The sequence below is a fragment of the Benincasa hispida genome, chromosome 5 (assembly GCF_027475165.1).
Source record: "Benincasa hispida cultivar pf3 chromosome 5, pf3_genome.v1.1, whole genome shotgun sequence".
In the NCBI taxonomy this organism is placed as follows: domain Eukaryota; kingdom Viridiplantae; phylum Streptophyta; class Magnoliopsida; order Cucurbitales; family Cucurbitaceae; genus Benincasa; species Benincasa hispida.
In genome coordinates this window covers 35,047,266-35,062,535 of record NC_143482.1, presented here as the reverse complement: position 1 = coordinate 35,062,535, position 15,270 = coordinate 35,047,266, and the positions used below count along the sequence as shown (strand labels likewise).

Below are 15,270 nucleotides of genomic sequence, written 5' to 3'. Positions count from 1 at the left end.
TAGACTTCTATTAGTGTCTATCAGTGATATTGATAGGTACTGATAGGTCTATCAGTGTCTATCATTGATAGTTCTAAAATTTTATTATATCTTGTAAATATTTTCAATAGTTTTACCATTTAAAATAATTCCCCTAAAAAAGAATTCAAAACTTTTTTTTTTTTTTTTGAAAAAAAGAAAGATCTAGTTTGTTATTTAACAAAATGTGATCAAATTAATCGTTTAGTGAGCTACACAAATATAAATGCAATCTAGAATGCACCTATATATTTTTTTGTTCGTTTTATGAATTGTACAAAATATATATTAGGTATGAAATTAATTAGACTCTAGAGAAAAAAGAACAAAAAAATGAATTTTTGTTATAAATTTGAAAGATTTGTTCAATTGTTGATCTTATGTACTAATGGTGCTTAATTTTACTCATTGTTTGATATTTTCTTGCAGGGTCCCTTTGCCCACTCCTCCCTGTTCCCTTCATCTCCTTTATCCCCACCTTGTCTCCTTCTAGATCTCAACGAATTTTTTTGGATCTGAAATTATTTTAGATCTAAAGAAAATGATAGAGAGTTTGAGAAGGTAAGGGATAGATAGTGAAAGTGAAAGGGGTGGCAGGTGGTGGTGGGGAAGAAATAGGAGTGGCAGGGTACTAAAGAGAGGGGTTCTTTTTTTCCCTTGATTTTTCTTGTTTAAACAAATATTTTTTCAAACTAGTTAAAACATATCTTCTCGAGTTAGATGTAAAGCCTATTTGAAATAACTTAGGCCATGTTTACCACAATTCAAAGGTAATAAAGTAACGATAATTTGGAAAATGAGCCTCATTTAATTGTGTTTGATGTTGTTTACGTGTGTTCTCTGTACTGACACATGGGACACACTTCCAAATTTGTAATAAAAAAACATAAACTAATTGACAGGTGGAGCATGTTAAATCCAGCTGTGTCTGGAAATTACATCGTAACATTACTGTTACTGTTATCGTTATCGTTATGATTACCATATTGTTATTGTTCGAGAGAAATAGTTGTGAATTTCGACAAATTTACTGTTACCGTTACCGCTATGGTTTGACTCTTAGAGGTAACGGTAACATTAATAGCAAATGTGTCAAAATTCATAATTTTAGGTAAACGTGATCAAACATAATCCAATTACGTCTGTGATTCAGGCTCATTACAATTGATCCATCAATAGAATTCTATTACAATTACACCAATTTTCATTATGCTTTGGTAGATGTGGCCTCAGTGCATATGTTCAGAATGATGGTTAAAATAGTGATTTTTCAGAAAGAGAAATTTAGGTACAAATGTTATGTAAAATTGAGTTTTCATACAACCATATCAAGTGATTTTTAGAATTATCAAATTCCTAAAAGTGATATATATATATATATATATATATATATTAATTATTCAAGTATAAAGGGAAGAATAATAGGGGCAGTTGCTAACATAGCAAAAAAAAAACATTCGGAAAATTGTAAATTTAGAAATGTTTTTTTTTTAAAAAAAAATTACAAATACAGCAAAAAATATTAGATCTAGTTCACTACTACAAAAAGTGTATTGCTTGACGTTTTTTCGTAGTCAAGTATCAGTGTTATCTGACGTTTATAAAAACGTCAAGTAATCTTGTATCAAGAATAAGAGAAATTTTTTGACTGGTTAAAAGCGTCAAGCTGCAATTTACTTGATACGTTATAATGTCAAAGTATATGGGATCTGTTGACTTATTTTAAGTATCAAGTATCTAAATTCTTAGCATTTATTATAGATAAAGTTTTTGATAACTTGACAGTTTTTACTTGTCAAATGTAATTTCTTCTTGACACCCAAAAATTGACAACTTAAGGAATACTTGATACGTTTTGCTTGTCAAGCTTGTCTTTTTTTTTTTTTTTTTTTTTTTAGAAAAATGTACTATTAGAAATTACCTATGTAATTTTTTGTTTTGAAGTTCAACAACGATATAGAGAACGATCATTTTATTAACCAAGTAAACAAACAACACATATATTGAACTCTTTAAACTTGTTCAATAATTCGAAACTTTCCACCAACCTAGCTAACAAAAGTGCATATACATCCTTGAATATAGTTGTCGTCATATGTATACTCACAACATAAAATGTTTACAAAATTCATTACAAAGTCCATACGTGAACAATCTAGCTAATTTGTAAGTTATATAGAAGACTATCAACTCGACCATGCATATGATCAATTTAAGAATGTTCAATCCCAATATAAACAAAAAACCCCAAAGAACAAACCCAAATATCTACAATTCCAAAAATTACACAAACTATATAGATCTACGTACCCCATAGATCAACACACACGTTTCCAAAATTACCATATGAACATTCTATCCCTATATCCAATATCAACAATATATGCCTAACCCATATCTTAAAAAACTTGAATGTCAATATCCAAAAAATGCAGATCGTCATCGTCACATATAGGGACCCAAAAATTCAACTAGCTCTACTCACACCTCGCCCAACTCAAATTGGTTGTACGAATACCTCGTATCAATCTAATATAAAGCCCAAATACTGAAGTCAATACTTGGTTTTGTTAAATGTTATATTTGAACTATTGAGAATAATGTAAATAGGTATTAATTAATAACATACCAAATCTGTGACTAATTTGCTCCCTTCGGTGATAATATCTCTCATATATCTCATCACATAGTATCCACATTAAGTGGTTCCAACTTATAAAGGACACTGCAATAATACATGAACTAAAAATAATTTATGTTGCATTCACACTAGGAATAACCTACATATATATAACTTAATTAACGAATAAATATGTTTATACTTGCCTTTACAATTTTCCATAATGCTTGTATTCGACCTTTTTGAATATTTTTCTGGGATCGAAAAATCGCAATAGCCCTATTGCCAAGAAATACCCACAAAACAGTAAAATAAAGTAAACTTTAAAATGAAGAAAAGCATCATAGGATAAGAAGTTAACTTACGTATTTGTTACTTATCTGATATCTACTCGAGATTATGTTCTAATGAATCAAGATAATAGACGATATCATCTTATACGTTAATAGCCAGTAGTGTCCAATGATCACTAAATAAAGTACAAGTAGTATATATTTACTATTAATACAAGAACCTTTAATGAATTGACTAGTAAAACTTTACTTACCTTGGATTAAAAGGAGCAAAAACGATTTGGTTTTGTTGTGAAGTCATTAATCTACTACAAGGTTAATCTACCGTCTGACAAGAAACCTATTGGATGTAAGTAGATCTATAAAATCAAGACCCGCTCTGATATATCTGTTGAATGCTATAAGCCTCGTCTGGTGGCCAAAGGGTATTCACAGGAATATGATATTGACTATGAAGAAACATTCGCTCCAGTTACACGAATGACATCTGTCTGGAGTCTATTAGTCATAGTAGCTGCTAGGCAGTGACCCCTTCTTTAAATGGATGTTAAGAATGTCTTCCTCAATGGCACATTGTCTGAGGAAGTGTATATGCAGCCACCACCTGGCGTATCTTCTCCACCAAACAAGGTATGTCTTCGTCACCGTGCATTATATAGGCTCAAGCAAGCTCCCCGTGCCTGGTTTACAACTTTCAGCTCTACAGTTACTCAGCTTGGATTTTCCTCCAATGCGCATGACTTTTCTTTGTTTACTTGGAAAACTTCTCGTGGACTTATTCTCCTTCTATTATATGTGGATTATATGATCATTACTGGTGATGATCCTCAGGCTATTTCGGATCTCCGACGCTATCTAGGAGAACATTTTGAGATGAAAGATCTGAGACCGCTCACTTACTTCCTTGGTCTTCAGGTTTCATTATGCTTTAATGGATACTACCTATCTCAAGTGAAGTATGCATCAGATCTGTTAACTCGTTCAAGTATCACTGATTCTACCACAGCACCGACACCGTTGGATTCCAATGTCTGATCTTTTTTATGGTGTTCCCCTCCCGGATCTAACACTGTATAGACAACTGGTTGGCAGCTTTATATATTTAACAGTAACTCGTCCAAACATAGCTTATGCGATTCACATTGTCAATTAGTTCATGTCTAATCTCCATACTATTTACTTCACAGTTGCCCTTCGTATCCTGCATTATGTTAAAGGTACGCTAGGACATGGACTTCAATTCTCCTCTAAATCGTCTTTGGTTCTGTCTGGATATTTTAACGCTGATTGGGTGGATGATCCTATGGATAGACGATCTATCACAGGTTACTATTTTTATTTGGGTGATTCTTTCATCTCTTGGTGGAGTAAGAAACAAACGGTTGTTTCTCGATCCAGCACTGAATTAGAGTATCGTGCACTTGCTGATGCAACCTCAGAGGTCTTGTGGTTGCACTAGCTATTGGTTGACATGGGGGCTCTTCAAAATTCTGCCACTATTCTTCGCTATGACAATCACAGTTCCATTCTAGCACATAATGATGTTTTTCATGAACAGAAAAAGCACATAGAGACAGACTACCATTTTATCTACCATCATGTTGAAAACTCTACTTTGTGCCTTCAATCCATAGTTACAACTGAGCAACCAGCCGACACCTTCACCAAAGCCCTTCCCTCTGGACGCTTTTTTCAACTACTGTGCAAACTCAAGTTGGTTTCTACCCTCCCACCTTGAGTTTGAGGGAAGATGTTAAATTCTAAATTACTTTTGTTAGGATTTTCATGTTGCAAAGTCAAATCTCCTTTTTTTAGATAGTTGAGTTTTGTTAGGGGTTCTTGTTAGCTAATTTTAGTGTTGTATCAAACTATTTATACCTATTCAATTGATCAATTGAGACATAGAAAATCATCAATTCAGATCTTATTTTCTACACACTCTAGATAAAAAGTCTGAACAAAATTCAACGGCTTCTTCTACTATATAACTTTTATGTATCTTTCAAAGAGATACATCCACCATAGGTACATAGGCCCACAAAGCTTGACCTCTCTAACAATATGTACCGTGAGATGCATCATGTTAGTGAAAAATGAAGGAGGAAAATATTTCTCAAGTAAACACATGGTCATCACAATATCTTCTTCCAACTTTTCCAATTGTTGCACATCCACAATTATAATACATATAAAATTGAAAAATATATACAACTGATTTATTGCATACGAAACATGTTTTGGAAGCACAAATCTTATAGCAATAGGAAACAATTGTTGTAAGAGCACATGCAATCATTAAATTTTAAACCATTATTTTAAATCTATCATTGCCACAAGGTTTTTAACATTACATGAATAACCTTCAGGAGCCTTCATTTCTGATAATGTCTTCAAAACACAACATTTTCTTCCCTTGTAAGAGTGTAACAAGCAGAAGGAATGAAGATGTTTTTGTCCCCGCTAATAGGTGCGAGCTCTGGTCGAATTTTCAAATGGACTAAATCACGTCTAGCATTCAATTCATCCTTACTTTTTCCAAGAATATTAAGAAGCATACCCAATGTATTCATGAAAACATTTTTTTCAATGTGCATCACATCTAGACAATGTTTAACATGAAGATTTTTCTAATATAGTAGCTCAAAAAAAGAAGACAATCTATTCCAACAACTCTTTATGTTTCCTTTCGCAGGTTGCTTTTTATTATTCTTCTTTCCTTTTGGAAATCCAAGAACTTTTATTCTTGAATATATAGCCTCTCCAAACAAAGGTTCAAAAATTGTTCCGAGCTCATTATGACCATTAAATGACTTCTTTTGACGTTAGTATGGATGATTGCATGCTAGAAATTTTTGATATCCAAGGTATGCCATTTTTTTTTACCATATTTCATTCTTATAGAAGACGTATTATCTCTAGAAATTGGACATGTCTTATACCCTTTCACACTACATCCACTAAGATTTCTGTATGTAGGAAAATCATTGATTGTCCATAACCAGTCTGCCCTTAAATTGAATAGTTCTTGATGAGCATCATAACATTCAACACCACTTTCCCACAAGAATTTTAAATCTTCGATTAGTGGTGCTAAGTATGTGTCGATGTCATCCCTTGGTTGCTTTGGACCCGATACCAACATTGATAGCATCATGAACTTCCTTTTCATGTATAACCAGAGGGGAAGGTTATAAATAACTATCATTACGGGCCAATAACTATATTTAGAACTCATTTCACTGTGTGAGTTTATTCCATCAGCTGACAATGCTAAACAAAGATTCCTAGATTCAGAACCAAAGTCTGGCCATATAAAATCTACTAACTTCTAAGCTGGAGAGTCTGTAGGATATCATAATTTACTATCTACTTCTCGTTCATTAGCATGCCAAATCAAATTTTTAGCATAGTCAATACTTCTAAACAACCTTTTAAACCATGGAATTAGTGGAAAATACCATACAACTTTTGTAGGAATTTGTTTTTTTTCCTTTGTTTGTATTCATGACATACTTCCACCTTGATTCACCACATTCAGGACATTCAATTGCATTAGCATATTCTTTTCTATACAAACAACTATCATTAGGTCTTGCGTTAATCTTTTTATAATTCATTCCTAGTGTACCTAATGTTTTCTTTACATCATACATTGATCCTGGGAGCTCATTGGTAGTAGGCAAATTTCCTTTAAAGTTTTGAATAGTTCTAAAAAACTAATATCACTCCATCCATATCTAACTTTTAAATTATACAACTTGACCAATATAGACAACTTGGTGAATTTTTTGCATCCTTCGTATAATGTTTTTTCAACACCATTAAGCAATTTCTCAAATTTATTTGGGTATTTTGAATATTCCTCATGAGCAACTTCAACCATTTCTTTTATACTTCCAACATTGTTCTCTTCATACATGTAGATGTCAAACTTGTAAGATTCCCCATGTAAGGATCAGGTAGGTAGTTGTTCACCATGCTAAAACCAAATTTTATAATTTTCATCAATTCCATTGACGTATAAATGATCTCTAATACTATTATGACTTTGGTTTTCACGATTCCCGCATTTCAAACAAGGACAACGAATAAAGACATTAATTGTATTAGAAAATCCAAAATTGATGAAATTTTCTAAACCCAATTCATAATTTTTGGATAATCTACTCTTATGCATCCACGATTTATCCATAATTTTAAATCGAGTAAGAAAAGATGACGACTAATGGTTAACTTTCGATAAAATTATATCCTTCATATTAAATAAATGGCACTTACAAATGAAACTTATTAATTAATTTTTCGCAAATAACGTGTGGGTAACAAATTAGGTGACAACTTTGACCAAATCCATGTCCTAGGTGATGAGTACTAGAGATAGTGAAACTTTTTTACCAAATCACATAGAAGTTAAAGATGTTTAAAAAAATTGGTCACTGGGAGACAATGTATATATAGATAGAGATTATGAAGTGTTTGTGGTTAGAGAATAGCCCATAGCCCATGGTTGGTTAATTGATATGTTCTTATTTGACATTTGGACAAATAGCACAATAATGTGTTAAACACTTGTACAAAAAAAATGACACATATTTTAAAAGGAAAGTTACAATGTACAATTTGAAAATTAAGTACACTTATTTTGGAACTAAAAAGTTACTTTAAGACACCAAAAATACAGAGGAAAAAAGGGAAAACAGAATTGAAAGCCAAAAGCAATAGAAGAAGGAAATGTAGAGCCAACCGTCATAACAAAATTGAAAGTTCACTTTCTATGTAAAGTGAGAGTTATTAAAATAGATTATTTGAAGAACAGAAGCTCCAAAATCCAATATAACAAATATATGTTCAAGAACTGAATACATTTTAGGACCAAACAAACATTCTAGTAAAATTAGAGCATAACAACGCCAAAATTTTCAAATAAAACATCAAATAAGACCAAACAAATATTTTAGGACCAAAACGTGATTCACTTTTGAGCAAGAACAACGCCAAAAATTTGCAAATAAAACCAGACCAACAAAGAAAACAGAGACCAATATTAGAAAAGAAAGAGAGAAAACCATCAAGAAAATAGAGACAAACATCAACCAGAGAGAGCATCATCCATTACAAAGAGCTGAAGAACCTAAACTACAAATTCAAACAAACTTTTTAGAAAGAAGAAAGCAAGTAGAATCGAAATGTGTGAATTGAACTTACAGGGGATTTACATTAGTACTGTCATCGATCCAGTAGTGTGGAACCATTGACGACATTGTGGAATCTCTTCTTGGCAGCGTGAAGGGACCGATTGTAGCAAACCCTAACTTTTGGGTAATCGCACGAGAAGAACTTCGTAGACAGAAAAATCAGGATTGGGTTTGGGCGTGTCGATTTCTTTTCATAGATGGAAATGAAGTGTGCGCGAGGATTTTTTTAAGAATAAAAAACGTAAGGAAAATGAGTTATACTTATGTTTTAAAAATGACCAGAAAACAAAATTAAACTTGATGTTTTTAGACTATGAAGTACTTAGACAACATAAAAAAAAAATCCGAAAAATTCAGCCATCCTCCGCTTTTTTCATTATTCTTGACGCTTTTACATATTACTTGACATTTTTTTCATAAAAACGTGAAGTACTTCTAAATTTCAAGCGTCAAGTAATGTTGTTTTTGTAGTAGTGATTTTTGGTTTTTATTATTCCACTTTTATCGTTTTTGATATATCAACATGTATACGAGTAGTAGATATAATATACTTTATGTTTAGTGTATCAGTTAACTGATATATTTTATTATATATTAGTCAATTTATATACTTTATATTTGGTAGATTGGTCGGTTATACAATTAATATATCAAATTTACCATTCATTATACTAAATTATCTGTCAGCAAGTGCTCATACATTTATTATTATTATTCATGGACTTAGTTTGAATTCTTATTCATTTGTTTCAAAGTATTATATTATTTTTTTATTACATCATCAACTTATTGTATATAGTTCAATTCGTTTGGTTGGTAACCATTTTAAATGTATCTTTATAAATTATTGATACATCAATGATATACTTGACATGAATTTTGAATTGATGTTGATATGTAATTAATACACCAATATCATACTTGAAATTTTATTTAGAATAAATGTAATTGGTATGTACTATTGATACACCAATGTGTTATTCTTGAAATTTAATTTATAACAAATGTAATTAATATACTATTGGTACATCAATGGGATACTTAAAAGTTAAAATGGATTTAAAAATGAATATTGCTACACAAATGAATTTTTTAATGACTAATATACTATTGATACACCACTATAAAATCTTAAATGAATTTTGAATGAATGTTGATAAAATATTGATACATCAATGAAACACTTAAAATTTATTTGCTAAAAAAAGGGGCAATTGCAACTTTAATATACTATTGTTTTTTTTTTTTGCAAACATGACAAAAAAACTTCCGCCTGAAAATTTGATTGCTATCTGATTTGTATGTGATTGTTATGTAATTGCTATGTGATTGCCACACTGCGATTATAAAAAAGTTGAAGTTATGGTCTTGGTTTCTTAAAATATATTTGTCTTTTCCAAAAAAATACCTAGCATTACATTTTAAATGAATGACAATACTATTGATATACTAATAATATATTTGAAATGTATTTTGAATTAAAATTGATAAAAAAAAATAAAAATATTAATGTTATACTTTAAATATATCATTTTGGATGATATATTTCATATTTTGCATATCAATACTATTGTTGATATGCTTTTCTTTCTTTCAAATTGGGTATATCAATATATTGATATACGTAATATGAAGTATTTATATTCTATCATTGATATATACAAAATAAAATTACATGCCATCAAAATCAAATAAAAAAATTGGAGTGACTCCTAATCAAATCACACAACTAAATTATTGTAAAATTGATTTTAAATTATTTCAGATTTTTCAAAAATCAATTTCACAATTTGCAAAACATCAATATTTGGAAGGAAGTTAAAGTGATTTGGTAACGACAAAAGTGATTTTGGTCACTCAAAAATCACTTTCAAATGTATCGAAACATGTTTGCGACTAATATGAATGTTTTTTTTTAGTAAATGTCAATTTGTATCTAATATGTCTTTAAAAAATGTAACATTTTTAAGAATTAAGACCCCATTTGGTAATCATATTTTTGTTTTTTGTTTGAAAATTAAGCATATTTTCTCCAATTTTTTTACAATGGTTTGCATATTTCTTAACTACCATTCGATTTCTTAGCCAAATTTCAAATTCTAAAAATAAATTTTTAAAAACTTTTTTTTTTTTTTAAGTTTTCGAATTTTGATTTGATTTTTTAAACTATAGGTAAAAAAATATATAACAAAAGAAGAAATTTGGAAGTGAAATTAATATTTATAAGCTTAATTTAAAACAAAAACTCAAAATCCAAATGTTAGCCAACGGGCCAAATTTATCTAATAGATATGAGTAAGAGTTTTATATGTAAAAGATTTAAAAATTTTCAATTTTATGTATACTAATAAAGAAAATTTGAAAGAAAAAAAAAAAGTTGGGACTAGCTTTATAATTTAGAAAGATGAGACATTAAATTTTATAGAATAAACTTATGATTTAATCTAATTGTAATTAGTGAATAATAGAGAAACAAATCCATGAAATTAATTTATAATAGTATTGAGACGAAAAAGAAAATGTGTTCACAAACGCCAGATTCCACCATACCTTACAACTATCCGCAGCAAAAAAGATTTAAAAAAAATAAAAATAAAGGACAGAAATGTAATCAGAACATAAAAAGGACAATCCTGTGGGAGAGAAAGCGGAGGAATGGCGGTCAGAGTAGGGATCTAGAAGAGGAAAGCAGCGGCGGAGACGGCGGCGAAGAGAGAACAAGTGACGGCGAAAGTGTTGGTAAGAGCAGCATTAGCGGCAGGAGCAGGAGCACCGGCGGGAGGGGGGGAGGGAGAAACGGCCAGTGAAGGCGAAGGCGAATGCGACGGCGACGGCGACGGCGACGGCGCTGATTTGTGAGAATGGTTAGGGGAATGGGAAGAGGGGGAGTGTGGGTGGGGTGATTTCTTTGGCGACGGCGCCGGAGACTGGGCCATGGTGGAGGTGAGCAAGAACAGCGCCATTAATGCCATAAGTGTGATGTGTAGAGAAGCCATTGATGGAGAGAGAGAGAGAGAGAGAGAGAGAGAGAGAGAGAGAGTTTGTTGAGTAGGAATTGGAAGGGATTTTGTGAGAGATGCGATGCGAGTGGGAGATTTAAAGAGAGGAAGAAATGGAGGCATTTCAATTTTAATTCATGTTAATCTACGAGCGCGTGTTACTCACGCGCTAACGTTTTTCATGTTTGTTTAGTATGCCCGACAATTGAAATTTCTTGTCACAATGGTGAATTCTGTAAATATATGTATGTGTATATATATATATATGTATATGTATGTATGTATGTGTATATATATATATGTGTGTATGTATGTGTATTATATATATGTGTATGTATGTGTATTATGTATATGTGTATGTATGTGTGTGTATATGTGTATGTATGTGTGTATATATGTGTATGTATATATCTATGTATGTATATGTACGTATGTATGTATGTATATATATATCTATGTATGTATGTATATATATATATCTATGTATGTATGTACATATATATATGAGGATCTATGGGTTTTTTTGTACGGATTGCCTCATATCTTGCATGTTTGGCTGGACTTCGAGTTTGTTTCATTTCAGTTTTCATATTTTTGTTATTTCGGACCGTTTAAAGTTGAGGGTTTGAGTTGGATAATGCATGAAGGTGGAAAATCAAACCGAATGCTCGATAATCGACCATCTAGTCACTTGTAATGTAGCGAGTAAGGGACACCATGTAGCATGTATTGGGTATCGAGAAATCTAGTATCTTGTATCGTGCATCGAGTGTCATGCATCGTGTATCGAGTATTGACAGAATTATCATCTACCCCTATTTTTTGTTATTTTGTGCAGTATTGCTAGACAATTCAAGATTCCTCCCCAGGATCGTTTCCCAGGCCAGGCGACTAGCCTATTCTCTCACATTGGGACGACTAACAAGATAGTGAAAGAGAAGCTTATTCTCATTCAGCTTGCCCTCTACAGGAAGACACGGTATTTAGGTGATTCGTGGACATGGACATTATCTTCAACAATCCATTGGTCCATTACATTCTATTGAGGGAGGTTGAAGACGATATGAAGGATACAATGACATTCGATTTGAATGGTACAATTGTAACATTCACCAAAGAAGTCTCCCTATTGGTGACGGGATTGTGGCGGTCACCTAATCCAGTAGTTGTGAGGAGTCTTGAAGTAGCTGGATCACTACATAATAAGTACTTGAAGAATGATTTTGTGGGGACATTCATATTGGATGATTTTGCGGGGGACATTCATATTGGTACCTTAGAGACATTGTACAAGGAGATGAAGTTTGAAAATGACATGGGTACTGTGAAGATGACATTGGGAAGATGAGGGCTAATGTTGACAAGATCTTATTAATTGATGTGAAGGATTTAGATTACTTCAATTCCATGGATTGGGAAAATGTGTTATGGAAGAGGACGTTACTTGGACTATAAAGAGGATTGAATAGTAAGGCAGAGAACTACAAAAAAAAGGTCCAAACACAATAAGAACTACATTGTCAAGTACAACCTACTAGAGTTTCCTCATGCATTTTAGGTAATATCCATTCACTGGCCATACGAGATCTACTCATTGTAATGTCAGTGTCACTTACTACTTATGCTTGTCTTATAATCATTTATGAATTCTTGTAGGTGTGAGCATATGAAATCATTTCAATGGTTGCCAAAAAAGTTGCAACCCAACTGAATGGACATGTCGTACCACGATTCCTGAGGTGGGAGTGTACATACTCATTACCAACCAAAACAATTGTGTGAGATGTGTTTGAGTCCATCAAGGTTAGTGTATTACATCAAAATTTACTTGGATTTAAGGTGAATGTCACATATAATTAACAATTTTTTTTTTTTTTTTTTTTTTTTTTGTATAGAGAAGGATCACATCTATCCCATTGATCATGTCCGATAGGGAGAGGCAGTATAGGGACACTTGGGTTGATGAATGACTCGTATACGAGCGCATTGATACAGAGACGACCTCATGAGAGACACATAGATCACACCATGATGTGGATGCTTATAGTAACTCCAGCGAATACGAGAGTCATGAATATTGGTTTCATGATCTAGAACTCCAAGAGCATCAGTCTCATGAGCACGAGATTCACTCTCCTCATGACGAGTCTCACGAGCTCCCTACTGACGAGCATGTGCTTTCAACTGAGGAGCGAGGGTCGCCTCGACTAAATACAACCCATTTTAAGCCCATAAGGGGTGTGGGCATTGGTACATCACTCTGTGACATAGACCAGAGAGTGCCTATGATGGAGCATAAATTGGACGATGTACAATCAGACTTGAAAGATGTGAAGTTTGTCTTGAGTGTCCTTCAGACGAACATACAAACAATCACCAGCCTACTGCGGTCATTGTATCAGGTACATAATATCATCTTAATCTTATTCTAATGTAAATCTATACATGTTGTGTTTGACCTAACATACTTCTAAATGAGATAGGGTTTATGCGTGGAGTCCATCGAGACTATTGATCCCATTCCTCCACATTCCATCAAGTCCTGTGATCCAACCTCTCCATCAGCCACTGAATTTCGTGACCCCATTCTTCCATCTTCCACCAAGTTCTAGGACCTCATTCCTCCACCCACTACCGAGACTAGTGACCCTATTCCTCCACCTTCAACTGAGTCATATGACCTCATTCCTCTACCTTCCACCAAGATCCAGTATCCCATTCCTTCACCTTCCACCAAGACCAGTGATCCCATACCTCCACCTTCCACTGAGTCTCATGACCCGTCCATCCACCCTCCACCAATTTCATCATCCCCTATCCCTAATTGTCTACCACTCATCTTGCTATGTTGCTTCCCGATGTACCAGCCTTCCCCCCATTGACCCCACCACATTTTGAGTTGCTTCCACCACAGGCACTAGTGAAGGGCGAGCTTGGGAATAGTGCGAGGGAACAGAGACAGACAAGTAGGAAGAGGAAGCTGACCCAATTGTACCCCTGTCTAGTTGACACAGTAAGGGCGACAGGAAAAAAGCAGAAATATATTTAGCTTGGTCAACGTCCGATTGACATCGTTCCTTACAACTCGACACAGGCTATTCTAGAGGACATGATGAGTGAGTTCATGTTCTGGTTGACCAGTGTGGATATGGGTCCTCACTAGTTGGGAAATGAAGTTCTATTCATGAGGAATTTCACGATGAAGGAGTTGTTCCGGGAGCTAACATGTAATAGTATTTGGGTTGAGAATGACATAAGTTAACATGCCTTATTACATTTATATGCTTGTTAATTACTATTCCCATTCTTTGACTTAACTTGCAAACTACAGGTTCTCGATTCTTTAATCGTGTTTCTTCGACGGAAGTTTATTAGTCGACCAGAGATAAGTGCTCATCCGACATTGCCACATGGCATATTGGTTTGTTATAGAGGGTTTAAATTTTAATGTACAATTTTGCATTATTGATATACACTTGAACCTATTGTTAATTATTTTTCATAGTCACTTGAACCTCCAAAGTTTAGATAGCTTGTTCTAGGCCATACGTGGGAAAACGAGGGAAGAAGCTACTAAAGTATGGGAGAAAGAGCACACATATGTCGATTGCGTGCTCGGATTGGTACTTAAACATCAGACTGGATGGGTAGATGTCGATTACATCTATAGCCTAATCAACTACAAGCAACATTGGTTTATGTTGGTGGTGGACATGAACATTAAATGCATCATTTTTTATGACTCACTCCTCAAGTACATCACACCGAAGGATGTGGAAAAATTCCTGACGCTCTTATGCTTTACTCTCCCTTCACTGGCACAATTCTGCGGCCTATATGATGCAAAGCCATACCTTGCACCTAGTCCTTAGAAGCTGAACCGTGTTAATATAGGCGCACTACGGGGAAATACAATGGATTGTTGGATATTTTGCCTCAAGTACTTTGAGTACTTGGTGATCACATCGAGTATGGAGAGCTTACGACAGGATAAGATGCATGATTTTAGGTTGTAGTATAGTGCCGAATTGTGAGAAGATCAATTCTTTTTTATTAGGGATTTCTACGTAATTTTGACATTATTTTGTAAATCTATACCATATATGTAAATTTTGATATTATTTGTAAATCTGAGATAATATTTT

The 15,270-nt window shown here is 33.4% G+C and overlaps 1 protein-coding gene across 1 annotated transcript; it reads right to left on the bottom strand.

The window, feature by feature from the left end:
- Positions 1–10,607: 10,607 nt before the first annotated feature.
- LOC150036063 (uncharacterized) lies at positions 10,608–11,219 on the bottom strand. The gene has a single exon (XM_090314100.1). The coding sequence runs from the start codon at positions 11,120–11,122 to the stop codon at positions 10,802–10,804; it is 321 nt and encodes a 106-aa protein (XP_090170226.1). The 5' UTR covers positions 11,123–11,219; the 3' UTR covers positions 10,608–10,801.
- Positions 11,220–15,270: the final 4,051 nt, after the last annotated feature.

What these genes read in the sequence shown, in the direction of transcription:
- LOC150036063 (XM_090314100.1), bottom strand. Translation starts at nt 11,122, where the DNA reads ATGGCTTCTCTACACATCACACTTATGGCATTAATGGCGCTGTTCTTG.